Source organism: Homarus americanus, unplaced genomic scaffold (assembly GCF_018991925.1).
Source record: "Homarus americanus isolate GMGI-L3 unplaced genomic scaffold, GMGI_Hamer_2.0 scaffold40248, whole genome shotgun sequence".
Taxonomy (NCBI): Eukaryota; Metazoa; Arthropoda; class Malacostraca; order Decapoda; family Nephropidae; genus Homarus; species Homarus americanus.
Window position 1 is genome coordinate 829,917 of NW_024712526.1, and position 27,120 is coordinate 857,036.

A 27,120-nucleotide genomic window follows, 5' to 3' on the forward strand; every position below is an offset into this window, starting at 1 on the left:
CTGAGCCAAGGACTTTGACACAGTGAGTGGCTGGGTCAGCAGCATCCACCAAAATAAGAAACACCTCAGCATCCCTGCGTGGCCACACAACTAAACCCAATTCCTGTGAACATCAAGTCCAAACTTACAGAGATATGGTACAATACTGATTTCCAACTCAATATTATTAATAAATCTGACTAGACAATACAGTATTTAATTTTATATTAAAAGAGATTTCTCATGAACTGTTTACAAATGTGTTTCTAGCTTTTTGACCTAATATGATGGACAAATTTGGCAGCAAACAACCATCAATAACAAAGAACAAATGGAGGGGAATTAAGATTGCACAACCAAACCCATATCAGATCTCAAAAAATCAACAATAGATGCTTGTCAGTCTTTGCACTTTACATATAAAGAAACATCCCACTAAACTAACAAACATGCAACAAAAAAATTGGGAAGCAATGAAGCAAATGTTGCAGAATAAAAACAATTTAAGGAACACTTAGATTTTGTACTGCTTATCAAAAATATGAAAGTTTGGTTCATTCATTTTTGCTATATTTTGTTATTTAACAAAATCTTTTTGGTCCTAAAATTGTATAAGTAACTGGACATTTCTGTGATCATCTTCAATGTGAACTTTTTAAAAATTACTCAAACAATCAAAATATAGTACAGAACTTTTATATAAATTATCACTTGCCAAGGTAAAAGGAGACAATGAAACATATGCAATAAAAAATAAATAAAAAAATCTTATCCTGCATACCTATAGCGGGAATAGATTTTCTTGCATACCAAGGCAGAGAGATCCATACATAATTTCCTCACATAAGTTGGCTACCAACCACTTCCACTGTATCAAGTGTAGATGCAGATAAAATGTTCAGGACATTTGTTGATGCAGTTTGCAAGCTAGTCGTACTATCACTAAGTTTAGGAGTTGCCACTTACTTGCACTTAGAAGTAAGAATATGTAAAAAAATGATGGCTGCTTTAAGAAGTACTGTATGTATACGAAAAGATGGGGAAATTTATTAAATAAAAAATAAATAAAAAAAATACAGTTGAAGGGTACTGTAAAGTATGAACAAATAGAACAGACCAATGAAAGGTATGGCAATAATAACAAAATAAAGTATGAACCTATTGATGGGAGCAAAAGAACTAAAAACTGAAAGAGAAATCAAAACAAAGTATCATAAAAAGCTTACCTATTAGTACTAGCAGCATTCTGATTCTTTAGAGCTGACAAAACACTTGCCAGGTCTGAAGAGATGTTGATGTTGTCCAAGTTGATGCCAGAGAAGGCACCCTTCTGCGGAGGTGTCGTAGAAGGCGTGCCAGAAGGACTGTTCCCTTGTCGTCCCGAAGAAGTAAGGCTGCTAGTCGATGGAGGTGTGGTGGCAGCTTGAATAGGAAGAGGAGGTGTTCTACTTGGAGATAAGTTGCTAGTCAGATGAGATGAATTCTGTGGAAAAAAAAAAAGAGAAAAATCAACCACTCAGAAAATGCATACTGTACATCTAACTGTATACAGTATAACAGTACAGTATTTTAATGCACAGTGAGTGTGTCTTTCAAATCTTGCTAATGGTCAACCTTATTACTCTCACCAGCTAAGACAATATGGAACTACCTGTACTTAGACAGGTAGTAATGAATGCATCCTACTTGAACACAAGGTGCTTGTATGAGGAGGTGAGTTCTGTGTATAAGAAAGTAATTTAAGCAAACTAAAGTAAATAAACAGGACTAATAACAGTCGGGGTTATTATTCTTTAGTTCTGACAGGATCACAAGTTCCAGTAAGGTCTGTACAGTAATTACATAGAAAATGTTGTACATAATAAATGAGGGTGTCACCATTCACAAGTTGTAATACGCTTCACCAACTTAACTCTTCAAAAAAAGCAAATTATATGGAAGTTACACTATTTTTCTTTGGACATGAAAAAAATTAAAAGAAATGTTGGTAGAGACCATCACTGAGGACACTACCCCAGAACCTACACTTCTGAACACCTTCCATGAGAGGAAACATCTTAATTTCCTTAGAAAAGTAATCTATGAAGACTACAATGTGACAAAGTGAAACAATGAGACAATAATAAACACAACAAATTTGACAAAAAATCATAAATAAGAAACCATCAATTAGGGAATGAAGTAATGTACTTCAAAAGAAAATTAAGAAGTTGATAATCTAATGCAATTTAATAGCTAGAAAGGCTGAAAGCAGTTATTATCAAGAGTATGCATAAAGCTAATATCTATGTAGGTATGGGCAAACATGAAGAAGCTAAATAAGTAAATCCTATTTCATAGCCAAAGGGAAGAAACAGGTATCCCATAAGATCCATACAATACAGTTTGTTTGTAATTATTCATTATTATATTCTTGTATGGTCAAACTATTAATACAGTATTAAATAATGATATAAAATACAATACATAATTTGCAATTTGACTTCAAAACATAAAGACGAGCCAAATGAGAAGGTAATCTCTTTCCTGGGGGTGGGACTGGCATTGCCACGTTCACGTTTGTTTTTATTTAATTATTAGGTTCTCGTACGATCTGCCTCTTATGGTGTATGTTTCATGATTAATAATATAAAATATTCAATAAAAAAAACCCAGATATAATTTGTAATATGCCTTCAAAATAATGGAGAGAGATGGACTGCACCAGGTGTGGCTGAACGTGTGTTGAGCTTATAGCTGACTTACGGGTCCGAGCAAAGAAAAGAGGCCAAGGGATTGCTCGATAGCGGGAATTTCAAATGATAAATATTTAAGGGTTTGGACAAATGTTTCTTGCCCGGATGGGGTCTGTATTATCTTTCGAGGGTTTACTGTACTTAACAGATACATAATTTCAGCCCATTTTTAAAACTCTCTAGTATCCCTGTTAAAGATACTAAATACTCTAAAAAAAAAAAAAAAAAAAAAAAAATCATGTAAATGAATACTAAACATATGAAGGCATGACTCAGACTCAGACTGACAGCCTGAGACAGTGAGACATGTGCAGCACAACACCCACATACAGGGTACAGACGTTCAGCCCCATGTACAAATACACAAACTGTCTGGACTGATGCTGGTTTTTCCAGATTTAAAAAAATATTTTTGTGAATAGATGGGCGGTTCAGAGCACCCCAGTCGGAAAAAAGTAAATTCCCATACGTATAATGAAGTCCAATTTATCGAGATTTTACTGTCATGTAATTATGGGTACTGTATATGCATTCCAACATGTACAGTAATACCCCTTGAAAGTTCAGGATGTATTCCTAGAGAGAAAACTTTCAACAAATCAGCTTACAATGGGATCATTATAACATACTGTATAGTATTTGATAGAGATATATTCCTAATGTTATTTATTACCTTTCAGTGATGATAGCTTTATTTTGCTACTTGTACACTTGGACAACTGATTAATGAATAAACCAGGGTATATGTAGATGCATAATACTGCATACTACAATATTATTTATTAAGTGATGATAAATACACTACAATATTATTGATTAAGTGCTGTTAATACACTAAAATATTATTTATGACTGTAAGTGCTGAAGACATGTTGTGGTAAGCATGAGAGATGGAGAATGCTGGCAACACTGCAAAGGAGGGCAAGGATAGTCAGCTGTTTGCATTTGAAAGCAATGTACCAGGAATTTAATACAATGCAATAACTCCTCTGGGGTTGAGTGTGGGATTTTGAGGGGAAATTGATTATTTTATGATAAATTTTTAAACTCGACATCAAATGAACCTAAATTATATGAGAATTAATTTGAAATTGCATAGTGCCATGTTCAATGGGTAGTGGGGGTGACATAGCAGAGGGAGGGAGTTGTCCTCTCAGTCTGGCCACTCACCCACCCTACCTCCCACCTACCCTACACAGAATTCACTTCCTACACTTACTTTTTCTTATTTTATAGTCGATTTATATTTCCAAAACTTTTATGGTTTCTTATGGGACAATATTACATGTGCAGCCTTTTCACAGCTAACTGGTCCCGTGTGGTATGGTGCTTTCTAGACTTTATATTCTCCCACAGAATATACCCCTACACTTTTTACTTTTTAAAACTGTACTGTATTTTATACGCATCTTTATATTACGGTACAGTATACAGTACATGTATTTTCTTTATTCATAAGGTTCACTAGCACACTGAAATGATTCTTCCGCAAATTATGTGGTTACAGGTATTCCCTGATTTACAATATCCCCATTTACGATATTTCGCTTGAACAATACAGTACAGTATTGATGTATAAAAACCACTCCCCCTATTTAATTTCTTTTTTTTTTGCATGAACGATGGTCATCATCCAGCCAAAATTGCTGACTTGTGTAGTAAATATGGAACGTACCCAGTGCACTACAGTCCCAAGCTTTGTTCTCTGGTGATCGCACATGAACGTGATCATGTAGCTCAATAATTATCAGTCAATATCAATGTTGTTACTTATCATGTGCTTCTTTTTTTTTTTACTTTACAGTGAGAGGACATCACTTATGGTCACATCTTACTCTTTTTTTGTGACTGTAAGGTGCTTTGCCTCTGTAATGGTGAACATGATGTAAACAGTGTCAGCCACTATCATTATTTTGTTATCATTGTTCGTCGTTTTGTTTTTTACAAGTGCTTTCACTCTGTTTTTGTCACCGTGAAGTGAGTAGTGTAACTGAAAATGTCTGGGAATGCCAAGGCACCAAGGAAAACTGTGTCTCTGGAAGTGAAGCTTGAGTTCTCAGAGGCTGTGGAAGTCAGAATGACATCTCCACTCCACCTACAAGAGTCCCCTTAGCCTTGAAGGGAATATGTGATGATGACCAGGTTTTTCTAAATGATGTGGTGAGCATTGTTTAATGTTGTTTTAGGTATATTATTATTGTAGGAATTGAATTTTTGGTGATACATGTGGGTGTCAAACTGGCTGAGAACATATCCCACTGAACCCCATGTTATAATGATCCCAATTTACAACATTTCTACTTGTGATGGGTTTTACAGGAAGGTGACCCCATCGTTAATCCGGGGATATCCTGTAGTACTTACATATAACAATGGCAATACCGAGCAGATGCGAATGATGTATTTTGGCATGGTAGAAATTTGACATTTGTAGGGCACCTTTATTACTTATTATGGTTAGATGTATTAGATGGTTTAAACACTATTTACGCATCATAATTGGGTACCCAAAGACTTAGTAAACAGTGGATGATGCAGATGACGTAATGTGAAACAATTGACAGAAAGAAAATTTCTTCCTATATTTTTATGGAAATGATATACACAGGTACAACATCTAGTAAGGACTCCCTGTATTAGTCATTTATGTACAGTTTCCCCCAAAATTATCATTACCTTTTCTGTCTTTACAATTTTAAATGCTGGACAAAATCCTTCAGAGCACTGTCATATGTTGGTATGCCTGTTCGCCATAACGGTAACAACATTCAAATAAACATAAAATAAGTACAGGTACTCCCCGACTTACGTCCACCCGCACTTACGACCGCCTCAGTCGTACCAAAATGTGGTCAAATTATGTATTTTTGAGTCCCAAAGTCAGTAATTACACAGACAAAATTTTCATCTGTAATTCACTTTAAAATGGCTGGCAAGCTTAAAAGTGAGTGTTTTGTGGTGCTGAGAAGAAAAAGAGACCCAAATTTTCGATTTTCTATGTGTTATTTAAGCATTTCCGACTTACGACCATTTCGACTTACAACCTGGATGTCGGTCCCTAACCCCGTCGTAAGTCAGGGAGTACCTGTATCTGTAATATATCTGCACGAATAAAATTTTGGAATTCAGGTAATTCTGTACGTGAAAGTGTTACTATATAATTTGATCCACATAGCAATCATAATCATTGCATACTAAAGAATATGCTTTGTTACATGGCATAGATAATGAGACTGGTACTGTTACATTTTGATAAGGTATGGGAAGAATGAATATTAAAAGTTATGAAGAAGACATAGATCTCCTGCTTGAAAGGGAGGAGCAATTCCATCATTACTGTACATCGTTTGAATGGTGAAGAACAACAAGAGGTGAGTTAATTACCTGCCCTTGTGCTTTTGAGAGTGAGGCACCATCACCATCCTCATCACTGGAATACCAATTAACATTAGCACTGGTTGATGCATCATCCATCCCTCCATCCACTAATGCATCATCTTGGTCGTGATGGACTGAATGCTGCTGTTCAATCCGCTGAAATAGTTCGCGTTGCTTCTGAGGCATTCGAGCCGTCATAAAACCTCCCAGTTTTCTATTGCCACTTGACCCAGATTGACTAGAACTGCCAGGGGTAATGTTAGTGTTCATACTGGCTTTGGTACTTGGACTAGTGTCGCTCATGTTATTACTTGCTCCTGGTTTTGGCAGTTCTCCATTGATCATGTCTTCATCTACAAAATTGTAAAAAATATTTTCATAAATAATGTACATTAAATCAAAATTAATAAGAGCAGTGACAGTTTTAAATATAGAATATACTGGAGTAAATGAAAAAAATGAGTCTGGAGGGAGATACCATATCAGGAAATGGGTGGTTTGAGGCAGACAGTATTAGTATGCTGGAAAATTAAATGTTATGATAATGATGCAATGTGGCATTATAAAAACAAAACTGAAATTGACAGGGAGGAATAAGTGACAGGAAGAGAAAAAGAGTTTTGTTAAGAAAAAAATTATGAGATGTACAAATGGCTAATTATGGCAACATAAAATCACTGATACTGTATTTGGATGACATTCTGAAGCAATAAGATTACAGTTCATTGAACACTGGTAGATATGTAGAGACAAAAATTATGTCTATACATGCAATTGCAGACAATGACCCTTGCATATATATACAGAGTATATATATATATATATATATATATATATATATATATATATATCACTCTATACACAAAGCATCTTTTACAAACAGACTGCAACTAAACACAAGTCACATTTTCTCTTAAGAGCAAGAAACCCAAACGAAAAAGCTTCAGAATTCTGTCAGGACATTTAAGAGTTTAGTAATTACAAACTCAATTTAGCATATTTAATAGAATAATTGTATTTATTCAAAACTGATGATGACTGCATACATATTTAGACTTTACATAATCAGGTAATGATGGTATGTTAGCTGGAGGTGGTACTGAAGTGGATCATTTGCAAGTCAGAAATAGCTGAAAGAAGTTTAGGCAGCTGTTGCCTTTATTCATTGCTTTGATTGATTGATTGAATGAGTGTGGTAATTACATCCCTGGTGATGCAACATCTGAGGTCATATGCCACTGAATGATGGCCAAGAGGACCATGTCTTTACTTAAAAGGAAAATTGAGTGCAACTGGAGTGATAAGTGTGATGAATGGCAGTAAAACATGGGCAGTTATCAAGGATGATAAACATGGGCTTGAGCGAGATGATAGGATAATGGTGAGATGGATGTGTAATGTGACTTTGAGACAGGAAACCCTGTTCAGATAAGACTGAGGCTGGGTATTGAGAACATTAGTGAGGTTTTGTGGAGAGGAAGGTTGAGATGGTTCGGGTATGTGCAGAAAATGGAAGAAACCAATCGTATCAAAATGTGCATAAATTTGAATGTAGAGAAGAGTAAGGGTAGAATGAAATGGGGGAGAGGTTATTAAAACTGACTTCAGAGAAAAGAACCTGACAAAAGAGATCGCAAGAGACTGCACAGAATGGAAAATTGCCATCAGGTAACCATGGCTAACCCAAGCAAACATGAAAAATGGCCATAAAACAGTGGTGATGATGAAGATCACATGTACTGTATGCTTTGTATAAACTATTTAAGAAATTTTGCCTTGAAAAACATGTACTTTGCAAAGGCAGTTCCCAAGTTACAAACGAGTTACGTTCCTAGACCTTGTTCATAAGTGGGAAGTGTTTATACCATAGGTTAGGTTAAAGCACAACCCTGCCCATACAAAGCAATGATAATACTGTAAATACAGTGATGTCAAACAATATAAAGTAATGTAAAAAATCGAATTTTAGTTAGAGATTTTTGTGATAAATATACAGAAAAACCTCCGATAACGACGGTTCTACTAACGACGATTCATATTTAAGACCCTGGTAAATTTATGACCCAATTCAATTTACACCATTATTTTCTTTGTATTTAAGATGCAAATAGAATAAAAAACAAAATAAAATTACATTTTCATATGAATAATAACTAAATCCCAATATACATTATAAATAGTTGCAGCTTGGCAGGCCTTTTGTTTTCACGCATCTGAACAGGAAAAGGAGAAAAACATTCTCAGGTTTCTTATGGCATTTTTGCATCCCTATTCAACATGAGCAAGAGAGAAAGTGATGGTAGTGCTGGTACAAAAGCTAAAAGAAAGTGTATAAGCTTAGCCGAGAAACTAGATGTGTTAAAACGATATGAAAAAGGTGAGAGCAAGCAATGAACATACTTTCTGAAGTGGATCCATTAACAGAACAAAGCATCAAAATTAACAGGGATGTGAAAAATGCATATGACCTCTACATAAAGATGTATAATGAGAAAAGAAAGCAGCTGTGCAAGGTTCTTTCGACAGCTTTATTATTCGAAGGCCTAAACCATCAACTTCAGCTACACCATCAAATTCAGCATCATAAACAACTTCAACATCAACTTCAGATTCAGTAACAATTTCAGCAACCTGATAGCTTCGTCATCTGAGTAAAAACTCGCACAATATTCATTGGCTGTCCTTATATTTTAGACTTTACCGCCATTGGCGAGTAGAATTTTTGTTTTACATTAGTAAGTATTATTTAAAACATATATGAACAGTATTAAGTGGTGCTTTCACATTCTTATGTAGAGAAATGACAATGTTTTCGCATGCACGCACTTACACACGTTGGCGTTCCAAATCCATTTCGTTTTTCTTTACCATTAATGGTTAGCTACTTCTATTGTTCCATTTATTAACATTAATTAAAACATACATATTCATTTTTTTACATTAATTTTACTACAGCAACAACCAGGGTCTTATTTCTTCAGTTTCTTATGTAGAACCATCGTCACTGGTGTTGTAAACAATGCCGTCTCTTCTCCTAGTGTGTGTTTTAATATTCTACGCATTATTAATGAATTGCATTGTTCAATTCGCATAACTAAACATTAATTCAATCAATACCTATTCAGTAATAAACAATAATGAATCCTTTCTACATATTCTTAAGATAATAGACGCGGTTTCCTTGAGGGCGCAAGTACAGTATACATTGCCGTTCCTCTATCACTCTTTTTTTTTTCCTTAACATCAATGGTTACTTTTACTGTACATTAAATAATATTAATTAAAATATACATTATTATTTTACATTAATTTTACTGCAGCAACAACCAGTATCTTATTTTCTTCAGTTTCAGGTGGATAACTGACATTATGGGTGTAAACGCGACAACAACAATGGTGTCCCCTCTCCTGTTGTGACCTTATTATTATTGATTTATATTGTATGAGTTGCATTCATAAACATTATTTAAAGAATATACCGTAGTTTTAATTTTTCATTATATTGTATTGTTTTGGGGGGAAGAGGGTAAAAAGCCACACAAAAGTTATAAAAAGGTCACAATGGGGAACGCATCTCATTATTATTGCTTTATTTTAATAGTAATTAATGATTCATGATACGATGATTCACCTTAAACCGCAATATTGGAGGACACATGACTGTCGTTATTTGAGGCTTTACTGTATTGGGATTTCGTTCGTAAATGCGGGTGTTCGTAAGTCAGGCGTTCATAACTCGGGGACAGCCTGTATACAAAATCTGCATTAAATAAGTGCAGTTTTTTTATTCCACTAATACTGCATACAGTACATAAGCTAAAAAATAATTTAAAATATGTTTCAAATTGATCAACAAATTTCATTTTGGTGTACATCACATAATACAGCAAGCAGTCTTCAAAAACTCTCACAAGCAGAGGAAACACTCCCGAATGGTTTGTTTATTACACAAGAAAAGAACCCAATACAAAAAATACAGAAATCTCCAAGTTGGTTCGTGTATCGGAGTCCAAGCAGTCAACAGGTGCTCCTCTAACAAAAATAAGTACAGTACAGTATGTGGAAAAAAGATGCCTCCAAAGGTAGACAGAAAGGAATAAGTCAAGGCAATGATAAAGTGATTTAAGAGATCACTGGACACAAAATCAATACACATATTGCTTCAACCATCAGTGAATACACACACACGCATATATAGCATTTTGTGACAGGACTCCCACACAGCTGTACTTTTTGTGTATATGCTAACACACCTTTTTGCAAGTAATGGTAGTCATTTACCCATTCTTTGCTGAACTGTTGGTATCCATTTATTTCCTCAGGGCCACAACCTGGGTAGTGCCATCCTGTTGAATCATCTCACCTTTAAAAAGATTTATTATGGTGCTCTTTTTGGGCCACTATAAAAAAATATGTATATCTGAATTTTTCAAATACTTGCAATAGTACCATTGGATATTAAAAATATAAACAAAGAAAATTTTAAAAAGAAAATAACGGAGTAGAGAAAATGTTGCCGAGTCCAATTGTATCATTACTGACACATGGTAATGGTTCCCACAACATATCACAATTCCAATACAAATAATGGAATTCTACCCCTACGAAAATTATTTCCTCTCTTTTCTTGACAAGGCCAGAAAAATTTCTAAGCTGATCCAAATTCCGGTCTTAAATCTAAAACTATATGAAATATTTACTTTGAAAAGAAGTATTCATGACTGCTTTTTAAACTATGATGATTGAAATCCTCCACACATATTATGTGTGTGTGACTTCAGGCATTTCAGTCATCCTAATGCATGCAAAATTTCCTCTAAACAGATCGGTAACTGACACTCCAAACCCTCAAGTGATGCAGACTGAACAACATTGTTTGGTTATCATATATTGCAAGTATGGAAGCTCAATAAACATACTGCTTCATCAAGCAGTAAAGACAAGAACATGTAACACATTGTGACAAATTATTTCACATGCGTAGTCAATGTAAACATTAACCTCTCGAGTCAGAGGGACTTGCCTAGTACATCCTCTTACATCAGAAGGATGTATCTAGTACGTCCTTTAATCTTCACGACGGTAAGAAAGGCTAGGAGGGTGAAATTGCTCTGACATGGCATAAGTCTTACTCTAAGACACTCTAATATCCTTTTTATTTGTGAGCATTTTATATATATATATACAGTATATATACAGTGGGGTATGCTATAACGAACGGATCCTACTACGAATATTCCTATAACGAACGGTTTTACCTATAAAATTGAGAATGCTATAACGAACGAAACTCCTACAACGAACATTATTTAAAAAAATTTTTTTTTTTTTTTTAGTAATTTATTGTTTTTTTATTACAAGTATTAATGATATTGGTTATTTCAGGGGTTTAGATGCATATTTATGCACTTTTTTACAATTTTTACAATTTTATATTATATTTTTCAGTGTTAAGTGGTTGTATTTGGGGGCCTGGAACGGATTAATCCTATAACGAACAAGGTTCTAGAACCAATTAGATTCGTTATAGCATACCCCACTGTATATATAATGCTTTAAAATATATATATACAGGTTGTACCTCTCTAGTCCGGCATTCTGTGGTCCGGAAACTCCCGTGGTCCGGAACGATTTTAGTTTGTCCAATAGGTAGATAGGCAGCTTTTTTTTTTCCTTATCTGAATTATTATTATTATTACAGGAGTATTAAATTTTTGCCCCTCAGGCCCCAATGTGGGTCAGTGACCTATGCCCGGGTGGGCTAATCCCCTTAAAAAAAAAAAAAAGCCGCGGGAAATTAAGGTTTGTTTACATCCGGCAGTTCGGCTGCACTCTCTCTCTCTCTCTGCTTGTCTATACAGAGTACAACATTTAACCCTTCAATATATATGAGCAGTAAATAAGTGTTTACCTAACCTTCCAATGTTCAAGAGAAGTTACTCGGTTTTTTAATAGTTTTTGGTTAAAATACTGTTATATTACAATGGTATTCTATTCATACTGTGCTTGATATAATGCATTCACGGAAATGTAATATTTTTGCTGAAATGACGTAGGTATTACAGTGGAAAGTGGGATAAAATCGTGACGAAAACAATGACTGAAACATAATGCAATATTAACCCCTAAATCGGTTAATTCGGACAATCGGCTAAAACGGACACCCTTCCCCCCTATTAGTCAGAATTAACGAGGGTCGACTGTATATATATATATATATACATCATCCTCTTTAACTGCCCATATATCAATGCTTTTTACATCATACTTCTCACTCTGTTTGCATGTATCTTTCTTTTTCTGAGAAAAGGAGTTCTTCCTGCTACTGTACTATATCAATAAAGGCAACTGCTCCGTAAACCCCGTGGTGCTAAAACTGTCCAAGGACGATATTAATTTTCCTTCTCCATTTTGAATTACCTAGTTCTGTACAAGGCAGTAGCATCCCTTTTTGAGTTTCCCGCACTCCTGACTGTTCCTTAGTAACAATGATGAAGGATAATAATGCATGAATGTAACAATATGAGGAAACATTTTCATGTAAACATTTGAAAATTCTTAGTGTTGCAGGCATGGTTAAGGCGAGTGTTCTTTTTTCTTAAATAGTGTTACAAGCTACGTATGCTATTATGTTAAACTGTGTTTTGTTAATTTCTCAGACCATATTTTTTGTGTATTTCAATGGTTAAATTTCTTCCAACTGCTTGTGACTCTTCACCCCACCTCCAGCACTGGTCATATCACTCAGGTAGCAGAACTTGTCTACACAGTCCAGGTACTGTATACTACTCGTACATCACCAATGTTGAGCTTTTCCTGCCTGATTAACGAAATCCTTACGGCAAACACGTTTTGTTGTGAGCATCAGCTGATAAGCTGATGGGCTAGTCTGCCAATTCAGTAATCTGTTCTATGTTTACATTCGTTTCCAGTGGAGTAAATATCAAGAAAATTGTGCTCTTTAATATTTGTGCATTTTTTATATTAAAATTATTGGTCATTCTAAAATTTAGCCATCCAAGCTCTGTCTACATAAAGTTTTTCAACTATTATTTTTGGCTCGATATATGTAACTTTATTCATTTATTGAAACTCATTTACATGCACACACTGTCCTAAGGGCAAAGCTGTACTGTACATATAATCAGAATAATGTACAAAATGATTCCTAAAATTTTTGTCTACTGCAAACTATTGCATGTTTACATTCAAACTAATCACTATCTTATAAGAATTCCAGCAATGTAAATTATATTCTCCCCGGTCACTTCTATGACATTTTATAAACAAAAAACAAAAACTCAATCTAAAGGACATAAATAAACAGATAAATACTTCACTAGACCTTCAGCCCCAACTGTCAAACATGTCACTGTCACCTTGCCCCCCCCCTCCCCCAGCCAGGGTGTGGTGGTTATACAGTAGGCTTTAAGTTTTATCTTATATAATATCCCAGACTAAAGTTAGGAGAATATAATTTGCATTGCTAGAATCCTTGTCAAGACAGCGAATAATTTGAATATATACGTCATATATTTTGCACAAGAGATAAAAATTAATCACCTGTACCACATTACAGTAGTGATTTAAGAGTAAAATGAAATATATATATATATATATATATATATATATATATATATATATATATATATATATATATATATATATATATATATATATATATATATATATATATATATATATATATATATATATATATATATATATATATATATATATATATATATATATATCAATATCAGCAACCAACAACAATATATATATATATATATATATTGTGATTTAAGGGCGATTTAGGGGAATTTTATGAGTGTTTCTGACTTTTTGTGTTTTTGGCTTTACTTTGTATGTACTTTTCTGTGAGCTGGAACCATTGAAATAATGGATTCGGTTAACGAACGACTCTGTGGAACGAATTGTGTTCGTTAACCGAGGGACCACTGTACATGGTATTTACAATTAATCATTAAGATTTTTCACAAACCGAATCCAATTTTCACTAGGCTTGTATGAAACACATCCTCCACATTTGTGAACCATTTCATATGAAATGATTAGAGATGTTAAAATCTGCATAGAAAAAATATTTCTTTGCTTAGTTTTGGTCAGATTCACCTTGGAAAAGATTCTTTGTACATCAACATTTGATGTGGGCAAAGACAATATCTTCAGAGCAAAGTATGGCAGCTCACAGAAATATGGTTCACCAAAATCATCTTTCATACTTGACATTTCCTTGTAGAATAGCTCTGTGTTTCTTTGATTTTTCATATAGTATGGAAATCTTATGTTGTCAATGGTTCTCCACTCATTATCCAACTGCTGTTTGTTCGTGGGAGATATTCTAGGGAAAGCGTTCATTAAAGGTAACATTGAAGGCATTGTCACTCTCGACTGCTTATTTAAAAAATTTTCTACTGAAAATACAGAACACATCTGTATTGGTTCGTAAACAAGTGGAAACCTTTTTTTTTATTTCTTTGCAAGATATAATCATAAATTGCCTGCACCTATTCATCACATCTTCTATCATGTCTTTCCTGTCCCTATACTCTTCAGACTGGAGGAGACCAGGAACTTCTATCCCAAGATATATCTGATTAAGGGGGAGGAATTCTGTGTTGTCTTCAGGATCTATATTTGCTGTATTTGAGATCCTGTTCACTCCATCTCTCTTCATGTAACTCCACAATACATCATGGTAAAGATCACTGCATCTTTTATGCAATACTTGTATTGAAGGTTCTTGACGTTGGAAAAGAAGGTTTAAGTTATTAAACTTTGGCAAAATATAGTTGAGAAAATGGAAGTATAGGCATATGGATGGATCATTTAAGCTTTCTAGAATAGATAAAATTGTGTGAAATTTTTCCTCCATACTTATGCTGGTAAAATATAGTTTCAAAGGTTCCCATTGCTCTATCGTACGTGAATGTATGCTATATACTGTATATCAATCAAGAGACTTTGTACGTCATTTTCGGAACAAATAAGTTACTATTTTATTTAAACTTTAATATATACATCATCTATTCCTCATTTATTTTGTATTTTCCTCTTTAAAACATGTGTGAACTTTTTGTTCGTACTCTCGTTAACTGTGAATTGGCAGTTTCCCCTTCGAACTTCGCGCGCTTTTTTAGTTCGCATAGCAGACGAAAATGGTATACATCAGCAACACTGCATCTAAAGCTGCTATAGTTTTATGATAAAAAAGTTAAAGATCAAGGTCAGATTTGAAAGAAAATACTAAGTGCAGTCTAGGTAAGTTTTAGTTCCTGCATTCAGGATGAGAGAAAGGAATAAAGGCATTAACAAATTAATTACCTTAGCAAGAGCACAACAATATATGAACACATAGATGAATTACCTTACTGAAGTTTAAATTTACTGTAACCCATATTTCTTTTCACTATATCCATCCACTTTCTATACATTCTATTATTCATCCAATTTATACATTCTACTGATAGGTTTTCTTTTATTCATTTTTTGTGTCACCTCAACACACCCTCCTTCATCACCTCCATTATTCTATACACAAAGACCCTATTAAAAACCAAACAAGCGAAAACTTGTATCAAAGCTTCAAGTGTATCAATGTGAAAAAAAATTAGCACAACATTGTACATCCAGTTGAAGAGCTTACATTAACAATTAGATGTATGATACATATTGAAGGGAAGCAAGAGCAGACACATCTTTCTCTTAACATCTTTTATACCAGTAACTATTACTCTTGGATTTTAGTAAGCAATTATTTCCTTATGCTTGGAGAACTTACTTGGTGGTGGGGTTCGCATGCGTCCAGGTGGAGACTTGATATCCATGTCCTCTGACTTGTGGTGCACTAACTTGTCCACCTGCTGATGTTGAAGTTCTGGGGTCATTGCTCTCTCTCCTCTCACATGTTCATTCTGCTGCTCCTTATGCATGTTCTTCATTCGTGCTTCTTGCCTCTTAATGGCTTTGTCTACATCTGAAGAAATGGAGAATAAATTATTAAATATAATCTATAATGGTGATTAAAACTGGTGACTAACCATCAATTGTTTAACAGTCATCAATGATTCATTTTCTTAATCCATAGTGTTAATTTGTAGTCAAATATGAATAAATAGCCTTTTTCTTTAAATAGGCTGGAAATTCTGATGAAGGTATTGAGTAGACCTTTAAAATTGAGACCGTTAGGACCAAGACTTAACGTGTTTTGAGAATTTTCCAGTTTCCTGGGTCCTAGGTCATCATCCATCTATTACCCAAGGCCTAGCACTAGGCTCCGTCTATTACCCAAGGCCTAGCAGTAGGCTATATCAAGTTTTGCTTCCACATACCCACACAAACTAGTTGAACATTTGTTTTACCTCATAAATAATAATAAAGAAAATATCACTGCATAAATACTATACATAAAAAATATGTAGAACCCCTATAATTCCTTGTCAAAATAGAGCAAATTCTCAATTATAATAAATTGCATACGCCACCACTGACACAGCACAATTTATTGTACTGTTGTATTTTTATCATGTGTGTTTGTATACATTACAGTATTAGTGTTTAACAACTACTATCTAGTTTAGCCAATAAGGTCGGTTAGGTGAGGTAATAGTTTACCTCACCTGCACTCCTTAATTATGGCATTTAGTGCTTCATGTGATAGAAAAAAGTTGTTTCTTGCCTTCTCTTTTTTGCAAGATCAGTATATGTGAATTCAGTTACTGTACATGCAATGAACCCTTTTCTACCAGAAATTCTTTATGTGGGAGATAGATTCAGTCTTATGCAATTGAATGTGTTGAATCATGCTCTGCACCACTTCCTGCCACTCAGTACAGTTGTAGTTCGTTAAATGCAAGTCTGAGCAACAGTAACCTGCCTATATGTGCAAAATTATTTATAACACTCATCTGCCCATCACCAAGGCAAGCCTCTTACATAGGTGAGCTGGCATGTGTTGTCACATGGTCATCATTCTATATCTAGTGGATTCCAAGCCACGCGTGACTTGCCACTCGTGCATCCATCATCCTTCTATGAAGCAACAGCTACCTAAATATTCTATAGATTTATCTTCAGATATCTAAATAAAGGATGAGTTATATTGAAAATAGTACTGTAGTCTAAAAAATATGTTAATATTCTTCTTCTTTTTGTTATAACATGCGCTGGAGGCAATATTCTTGTGTGTACTGTACCTCTTATATAATCTCCTGTGAAACTGTACACTACCGGGTATTTCTATAAAAATGAGCAAAACACTGCAGTAACAGTACCAATAAATGCAGGTGATTTTCTTTAACTGCATGTAGTCAAAATTTGGCCATAAATCACAACTCTAATTACTTTACACATTAAACAGAAAGATTCATGACTGTTTATCCTACAGTTCTTACATTTATATCTGACAACTTTTCCTTTCTACAGTGGTAAGATGAATGCTTCTACTCAATAATACAACAACAAATATACCATTAGTACTCACATTTGAAGCCTCTGCCTTTTATTTCCATAACACCAGGAATACTTTCAACATCCATTGGGGATCCTCTGCGATGTGCTTCAGTAATTGCCACCACCAGTTGTGCAGCTTCTTTAGTAAGGCGAGGGAAGTCACCGAGTATGTCTTTTGGGGCTAATTCAATGTGCTGAAAATATATGAAGTTAAGAGTTTTCCAGAAAGTCTGTCATAAAGCAGTTTTTGCTTCTTGCCAAAGAAAAGATTATTAAATTATTACTGCTAAATATTCCTAAATTAAAGGTGTCCAGTAAAAACATTATACAGATACTCCACGAGTTAAGGATGGGCCCCACTCCTGGAGGCTATCTGCAAGCCAAATTATCTATAAACTGGAAGTGACTCTTGTATGAGTAATCACTGAACATACGTATTACACATAATGTACTGTTTAATATATACACTTACTATACCTACACGATACAATCCTTTTTTAATAATTAAAAGGTAGCAACAGAAGCATAGAAAAGAAAGATAAGTACACAAATACAATTAAGTGCAGTAACTACAAAACTAGTGTGGGCATAGTAATTCCATTTACCGTAAATCTTGATGATGTTTTGCTCATCCACACTGTAAGTTTTAATAACCCATTTAGCTTCAGCAAGGCTGTAAGATTAGACTAATACTGTATATAATTTGTTCATTTTGAATATGCAAAATAAGCACCAACTTTCTTGACTGTGGGCTGGTGACTGGATGGGTGGAACAGCTGAGGGGTGCTAAGATTATGAGACCATTTTTGCCACTAATTTGTCAACTAGGCTCAGGTGAGGAGGAGTGGGGGAGCTCCTTTATACCTCAGGCTCTTCAATCACACTTATCAACATACATCATAGTTTAGAAATATTTTTGAAGATATGAACACTAATAAGATGTCCTGTAATAAGATAAAACATCATAGCACATAAATGAAAAGCCTTGAAATTAAGACTCATCACTAAACAGTTGTGTTCATTGTATGTTAGATATTAATGTCTTGTTAACTCTAATTCAAAATTTACTGTCATTACTATTTTCAGAACTAAACAATGCTCTCTCAACAGAATAATGTACCAGACATAACTAAAAATGGGAATGGCTGATGACCAATATTTTACATTATTATAGTACAGTAACTATATTTAAGATAATTAAGTCAAATCATGTTTCTCCAGCTAATCAGTGGTACTACCACACCAAAAGATCAGAAGCTGACTGTTCACTGTACAATACACCTGTATTTTCAGTTACCAACTTTGGGCATCTAGGACAATGGGGTATCTGGCACTGGTCCAAGTTTATGACTCATTCCAACAATAAATTTGCCAATATTTCACACACTTATAAGATATAATGAGTTACAACACTTTTACTTGTTAACAATAATTCTATAAAATATTGTTTCCAATGATGTGTATACCAAAGCTTATGGTGACTGTTTCAAATGTATTTCAATACCAAGGAAAAAGTATAAGACTCGTGCACAAATACTCAGAAGTGAAGTCTCATGCATTACCTTATTGAGGCACCCTTGTCTGACACTTTCAAACAAATCATTTACTTATCCCATTTTATTACAGTATTGTTTATCTTTAAGAAAATAAAGGCACAATTTCTTAATTTCTCTTAAAAAGTACTAATGCCATTAATGGTAAAATAGTACAAAATAATAGGTGCTGTGATTGACCAATCATCGCTGTGTTGAGGACACTATCAACGTAGCCAATCATAAGCCCACACGAAAAAATGAGGGCAGTACTTGTTTTACACAAAAAAAATTAACATGCAGTACAATAGTACAGGATAAACGTGCATTCATTTTACATTGACTGGAATTTCCTGCTTTCTAATCCTGTACAAAAATATGAATTAGCAAAGATCACATAAGGTACAGTACAGTATATGGTAAAACAACCCATAAAAATGCCTAAACTTTACTCAAGTCATTCTCAAATCAGATACAATGATCTAATTTTTTGTTTAGTGTTATACCATCACATATTAAAATTTAATAATTTTCAAATATAATATTCCTTAAGCTTTTAAAAGAGATTTCTCCACCCACCTTGAGCAAAACATTACGAGCTGCATCAGAAAGATGATCATGACTAAACTTGCATTTTTCAGCAGATTTGCACTTGACACCCGTGTGATAATGTTTGCATGGGAAATCTTTGTGCATGTATAGACATTTGTCCTTTTTTGCACAGCAATCCATCATATAAAATTTGCAAAGTTCCATCTTCCGTTGTGGCTGTATGTCATGTGAATAAGGACATCCCTTTCCCTGTAAAATTAAAAGTGGATTTTAAACACTAACTTCATTTAGTTAAACATAAGGCAGGCAGACACACACAGGAAAAGAAAGTATACACATAAAAAAAAATTGGTTAAATATCAGCAAAATTAAACAAGAGAAACCTTCAGTGATATTTACTTATGGAATGTCAATACAAAACTGTATTATACCAAAATTTTGTTTAAAGAATGTACAGTATTAAGTGAGAAATTTTTTAATTCATAAAAACTGATGTGAATCCTGAAAAAAGGGTCACAGTGTTAAATATTATGAGGAAAACCACATAAAATGTCGTAAGATAAATAACTGGGTTACCCAAAATCACTTTTAAATACAGTACTGTATATAATTTAAATTGCAAACATTAAAACTGTACAGTTACTTCAAGATATTGTATCAAACTGTGAATACTACAATCAACTTACTAATAAAAAAATATATAAACTCTTGCTTATGTCTAAGACTTATGAACCTTCTGAAGTGAGGCCAAACAAAAAGAATATTATGATTTAGGTGACGTGATCCTTAAAATTTTGGGTTATTGGTGGAGTTTTATTATGATGAAATATTTGACATTGCTCCACACAATGGAGGTTGCAGTAGAACATTGAAATAACACAAGATACGTTCCAAGAGAGGTCGCTTTAAACCGAATTCGCACTAAATCGAAGTGTTGTTTCAATAGAATAATTTAGTTTGGTACTTGAGAGAAACACAAAATACTAAGAAGACTGAGAGTCTACCCAGATGCACCTCAGCCCATCTCCTAGAATAAACAAAACATTGTTTTTTGTTATTATGTTAAAACAAACACTCATAAATCAACACAGCTAAAATTATGGGACGTGAAATGGCCTGTTAACCAGTGATCAGCTGATAGGGGGTGGGAGGTGAGGTGATATGCTTGACAGTTGATGCCAAGGTCTAGTGCTTATTTATTTAACTGTCCTTAAGAGTGACTAAGTTTTTCTCTTGTAAAATGTCACTGAACTGACATGTTCTAATTTATTTTATTACAAATGGCTAAAATTTTTATCTCTTGTGCAAAATATATGACATTTATATTCAAATTATTTGTTGTCTTGCAAGGATTCTAGCAATGCAAATTATATTCTCTTAACTTTAGTCTGTGATATTATATAAGATGAAAACTGTAAGCCTATAACCACCCAACCCTGGCTGGGAGGGGGGGGGGGAGGTGACAGTGACATGTTTGACAGTCGGGGCTGAAGGTCTAGTGAAGTATTTATTTGTTTATTTATGTCCTTTAGATTGAGTTTTTGTTTTTTGTTTATAAAATGTCACAGAAGTGACCGGGCAGAATATAATTTACATTGCTGGAATTCTTATAAGATAGTGATTAATTTGAATATAATCATGCTATAGTTTGCACTAGACAAAAATTTCAGTAATCATTTAGTACATTATTTTGAGTACATGTACAGTACAGCTTAACCCCTAGGACAGTGTAGTGTGTCCTGAGAAACATTAGGCACGAATTTTAAAATATGATGCGCCAGATTAACTCGCACAAAATAGGAAAGATTCGCTTTAAATTAAAACATTATCCTTAATTGTGGGTGTCGCTTTAAATGAATAATCTTAAATTGAATCGCTTTAAATCGACGTTCAACTGTATTTAGTAATCCCTCCACAATGCAGAAAAATAGGGGCTCTAGCCTATCTAAATTTGGAGGCGATCTGATCCTTAATTAGATGGAATTTTATGAATATGTTGTAATACATTAGAACCTCTGACTTCACACACCTATGGGAACAACAGTTTAGGAAACACTTGAAACTTGCAAACAAGAGGGTGACTTACAGGTACAAATGACCTTGAGATCATGACTTCCAACTATCAAACCCATACAGTACAGTACTTATGTTTGAACCCAACAACCATAAATGAGTCACCACATTAATAAAAGGTACCAATGACAATAAGATGCTAAATTAAATATAAAGAAAAGTTTTGAGCTGGAAAAAATGTCTAAAAGAGTATTAATGAGACTCCACCATACAAAGAATTGGCATGGTAAACAACTAAAATCAGCTCAAGGTTTAAAACTTATGTTCACCCAAGCTTAAGTAATGTACTAAATTATACCCTCTTGTATTAGCCCAGTGCTGCTCCCCCCCCCCCAAAAAAAAAATAAATAAAAAAATAAAATAAAACTTGGCTTAAAAATTTTCTCTCGGCTAATTTAGAAAAACACATGACAGAGAGGCATCAACATCAGGCATACAAGACCACTTATATAGTGTACTTACTACATTTACTGTCTTGAACCACAGACTCTCATACCATTCATTCAATAACTTGCTTAATCTAACTTTGCCTCTTCTAAATTCAACTATCCTAAAAGGAAGGTTATGGAGATGGTGAGAGCATGTATGGTGATGTTTGTTATAAGCTGTAGGGGTTGGGCGTACAAAGAAGCAATGCTACTGAAGACTCGTCATTCATGTGATATAGGGGTTAAACTTTGTGTCAGTTGCCGTCTAATTCAAATTGGGTTTGAAAATAAACATCTTTGTTTCTGTTTTGTTATTTGGCATCTTATCATGTCAAAAACAGATTATAGAAGAAGGTGTTTAAAGTGTGGAACAATATTGCACCTTTCAGACCACTGTATACACTCAACAAGTCTTTTATAAACTTCCCTACAGCTCTGAATGTCACTTAATAGATCATTACATTCTTTGTCAACCACATCAGCACAACGCTCTTCCTCTTCTTCATGACCCTGATTCTTATTCAAGTCTTTATCATCAGTCAAGCAAGCCTCAGTATCTGTTGCAACTTCATCAAAGTTGTACCTCATCCTGTGGTGCTTCTCTTTTAACTTCAGTATTTACATGTGAAGCTATGATAAATTTTTAAAGAAATCTTATCATCAGTGCTTCATCCTGATTACGAAGATGCAACAACAAAATATTTATGTAAATCACTTTAAAAATCCTGAATGACAGTGTGGTCCATCAGCTGAGACACTGGAATAACGCACACACAAAAAAAAACCAAGGGTTCCTTGACGCTTGAGGAGTAGCAATACAGTGTTGGTCATGGATCAAGTGACGATGACAGCAGCATTTGGCCTGGTAAACAAAGCAATAACTCAATAACTCTTCATGAATTGAGTGTGATTTTTTTTTTGTAGAGAATGTATCTCTAATTATAGAATGGGAGTCAGTGAGAAAATATACTGTAAACCTATTTAAGCATTTTCAATTTACAAGAGCTTTTTCGAGAGCATTATCCTCTCATAAATTGAGGTCTCCCAGTACCATAATGCAAAGGGATTATTGTACAGGGTACTTAAAATTTCTTTAGCACACACAAAGGTACAGTATACAGTTCAACAACTTGCTACATTCTCCTATTACTGTACAAGACATTTTATTTGGTTTTGACTAATAATATCCACGGTCATCCTTAATACAGTAATATGCAGTGGTGTGTATTCCTAAAAAAACAAGGTACGCATCACTTACCCTATAAAAATTCTTCCCTTCAGAATTAAAATCTCATTGTTTACTTAACGTATTATTTAATTATACAGTATACTGTATAGCTTTCAACATTTTTGTTATCAAAGTCTCTTTGAATTCAAACCTGATATAAAAGCAGTCCAGACTTTTCAAACTTGCAAAACAGGAGCATTTGTAGCTTGAAAATCTGACCCCCAGATACACAACATAAGATTTGCAGCAGCCTCTTCTGCCTTCTTGCAGGGTAAAATGATATGCCACCGCCAGATGTAAGATGAAAACTATTATTTTAAATTACCTGCACTGTACGTTTACCTACTTTTTCCCAAATCCACATAAAAAGGATTCCGATCAATCAAATATGCTGTGAAATACATTCCAATGCTGCAATTTCCCTTCAAAAATAATATTTGTCATCATCACGGAGAAGAATTCCCTTTGCTAGAGATTTGGGCAACAAAAGCACAGCATACTCCCAGATGTCCATCCCCTACTACTACCCCCTACAGCACTGCAGCATTACCAGATCAATCGGAAATTCATAACAAAATTTACAAGCCAGATTAAATTTATTTTTTTAATAATTTAGCTATTTCATTTTAATTTTGCCATAACCCACCCAAAATAATTTATTTAATTGGGAATTAATCAGAAATATGTTAAAATGCTCCGAGGATTGCTAATTGTCTAACAAATACCTTACCCAAATGCCTCATCGGTGTCATAAATACAGTAGAACGTCAATTTAAAGCAATTCAATTTAAGATTATTGATTTAAAGCGACACCCACAATTAAGGATAATGTTTTAAATTGAGGCAAATCTTTCCTATTTTGCTCGAGTCAATCTGGGGCATCATATTTTTAAATTCGCTCCAAATGTTTCTCTGGGCACGCTACACTGACCTAAGGGTTAAGCTGTACTGTACATGTACTCAAAATAATGTACTAAATGATTACCGGGTACTAAAAGTTTTGTCTAGTGCAAACTATAGCCTGATTATATTCAAATTAATCACTATCTTATAAGAATTCCAGCAATGTAAATTATATTCTCCCCGGTCACTTCTGTGACATTTTATAAACAAAAAACAAAAACTCAATCTAAAGGACATAAATAAACAAATAAATACTTCACTAGACCTTCAGCCCCAACTGTCAAACATGTCACTGTCACCCCACCCCCCATCTTCCCAGCCAGGGTTGGGTGGTTATAGGCTTTAAGTTTGTATCTTAAATAATATCACAGACTAAAGTTAGGAGAATATAATTTGCATTGCTGGCATCCTTGCAAGACAGCGAATAATTTTAATATAAACGTCATATATTTTGCACAAAAGATAAAATTTTTAGCCCTTTGTAATAAAATTAATTAGAAATAAAATTTGTATGTCTAATGCAAACTATAGCATGTATATAAATTCAAACTAATCACTATCTTATAAGAATTCCAGCAATGATAATTATATTCTCCCATGTCAGTTCAGTGACATTTTATAAGAGAAAAAATTAGTCACTCTTAGGGGCACTAGACCTTGGCATCAACTGTCAAACATATCCCCCCCCCCCCACCCCATCTTCCCATCAGCTGATTGCTCGTAAACAGACCACGTACCATAATTTTTGCTGTTTTGATTTATGAGTGTTTGTTTTAACATAATAGTACAAAAAATAATATTTTGTTTATTCTAGGAGATGGGCTGAGGTGCATCTGGGTAGACTCAGTCTTTTTAGTATTTTGTGTTTCTCTCAAGTACCAAACTAAATTATTCCATTGAAACAACACTTTGATTTAATGCGAATTCGGTTTAAAGCGACCTCTCTCTGAATGTATCTCGCGTTATATTGACGTTCTACTGTACCATAAAGATTAAAGATGAATGAAAAATAACTTTTAATAATCCAACATTTTTGTTCTGTTTCACACCTTTGTAGACTACTGGACTCATAGTACTTAACAGTAGTATAATGTCATTTGCTTACACTACCGAGTTTTTGTTGAAGCCCATCATGTACTGCAGTCAAAGGATTTTATACACAAAGCACAGATGGTTGAGACTAAAGCAACATACAGTATTACCCCGCCTAACGCGGTTTCACTTAACGCGTTTTATCATATACGCGGTGCCTCGCCAGAGCTGAACTTTCACTTAACACGAATTTTTTCCACATATACGCGGTGAGAGTCCGGCTCGAGATGCTATTTTTAGATTTGCCCCACCCTGCCTGACTGCCTGTTTTAGCTCATAAAATTCATACAAATTACCCGGCCAGAATATAATTTACATTGCTGGAATTCTTATAATTTGGTGATCATTTTGAATATAAACATCATATTTTTGCATTAGACATACAAATTTTAGATAAAAATTTTTCTCAAATTAACTATGTTATCTTTTGTGCAAAATATATGACATTTATATTCAAAATATTCCTGGTCTTACAAGGAATCCAGCAATGTCAATTATATTATCCTAACTTTAGTTTGAGGTATTATTTATTAAAATTTAGTGGTTATCCCACACATCTCCTTGGGACGGTTGGTGGGGGGTGGGGGGGAGGGAGGGACCGACCGACCATCTGTTACCCTGTGAAGAATTTTTTTTTTTTTATTAACTGAAGATATTTGTTTTAGCTCATAAAATTCATACAAATTATCCGGTCTGAATATAATTTACATTGCTGGAATTCTTATAATTTGATGATCATTTTGAATATAAACATCATATTTTTGCATTAGACATACAAATTTTAGATAAAAATTTTTCTCAAATTAACTATGTTATCTTTTGTGCAAAATATATGACATTTATATTCAAAATATTCCTGGTCTTACAAGGAATCCAGCAATGTCAATTATATTATCCTAACTTTAGTTTGAGGTATTATTTATTAAAATTTAGTGGTTATCCCACACATCTCCTTGGGACGGTTGGTGGGGGGTGGGGGGAGGGAGGGACCGACCGACCGACCATCTGTTACCCTGTGAAGAATTATTTTTTTTTTATTAACTGAAGATATTTGTTTTAGCTCATAAAATTCATACAAATTACCCGGTCTGAATATAATTTACATTGCTGGAATTCTTATAATTTGATGATCATTTTGAATATAAACATCATATTTTTGCATTAGACATACAAATTTTAGATAAAAATTTTTCTCAAATTAACTATGTTATCTTTTGTGCAAAATATATGACATTTATATTCAAAATATTCCTGGTCTTACAAGGAATCCAGCAATGTCAATTATATTATCCTAACTTTAATCTGAGGTATTATTTAATACTAAATGTTAAAAACCCTGGAAGGGAGGATTGGTGGGGGGTGGGGGGGAGGGTTGGGACTGACCGCGCGGTTGGAAGAGGGGGGGAGGCAAGGTTGAGTCCATTATTTGAATGGACATTAACTTGGCGACTGTATTTCTCTATTTCTCTTAAGTATTAATTGTGTGCATGTACCATCATAAAATTAAGATGTTATTTTTACTACAACATAGGTATGTGCCTTCAAAAAGTGGAGTTTGGGGGTCGGGCCAGTTTCTATTGGAATTAATCCCATATGTTCTGTTGTTCACTTAACGCGGATTTCACTTAACGCGGGACCCTCTGGGTTCAATTGACCGAGTTAAGTGGGGTACAACTGTATATTCAGCCCATACCTTTTTCTAGCAGAATATAAGAATAAAATACTGTAACAAATATTTTACATTT

The 27,120-nt window shown here is 34.2% G+C and overlaps 1 protein-coding gene across 2 annotated transcripts; it reads right to left on the reverse strand.

The window, feature by feature from the left end:
• Positions 1–1,179: 1,179 nt before the first annotated feature.
• Positions 1,180–19,921, reverse strand: LOC121860631 (protein suppressor of sable-like). 2 transcript variants are annotated; one of them, XM_042357895.1, is made up of 6 exons: positions 19,679–19,921; positions 17,599–17,761; positions 15,898–16,092; positions 10,346–10,438; positions 6,099–6,445; positions 1,180–1,462 (listed from the first exon to the last, which is right to left on the reverse strand). In XM_042357895.1, exons 1-6 carry the CDS (start codon positions 19,853–19,855, stop codon positions 1,202–1,204), a joined length of 1,236 nt encoding a protein of 411 aa, XP_042213829.1. In that variant the 5' UTR covers positions 19,856–19,921; the 3' UTR covers positions 1,180–1,201. The 2 variants fall into 2 exon arrangements, with proteins under 2 accessions (XP_042213829.1, XP_042213838.1); XM_042357904.1 differs by lacking the exon at positions 10,346–10,438 and having other exon boundaries at positions 1,181–1,462; positions 19,679–19,919.
• Between the last annotated feature and the right edge of the window lie 7,199 nt (positions 19,922–27,120).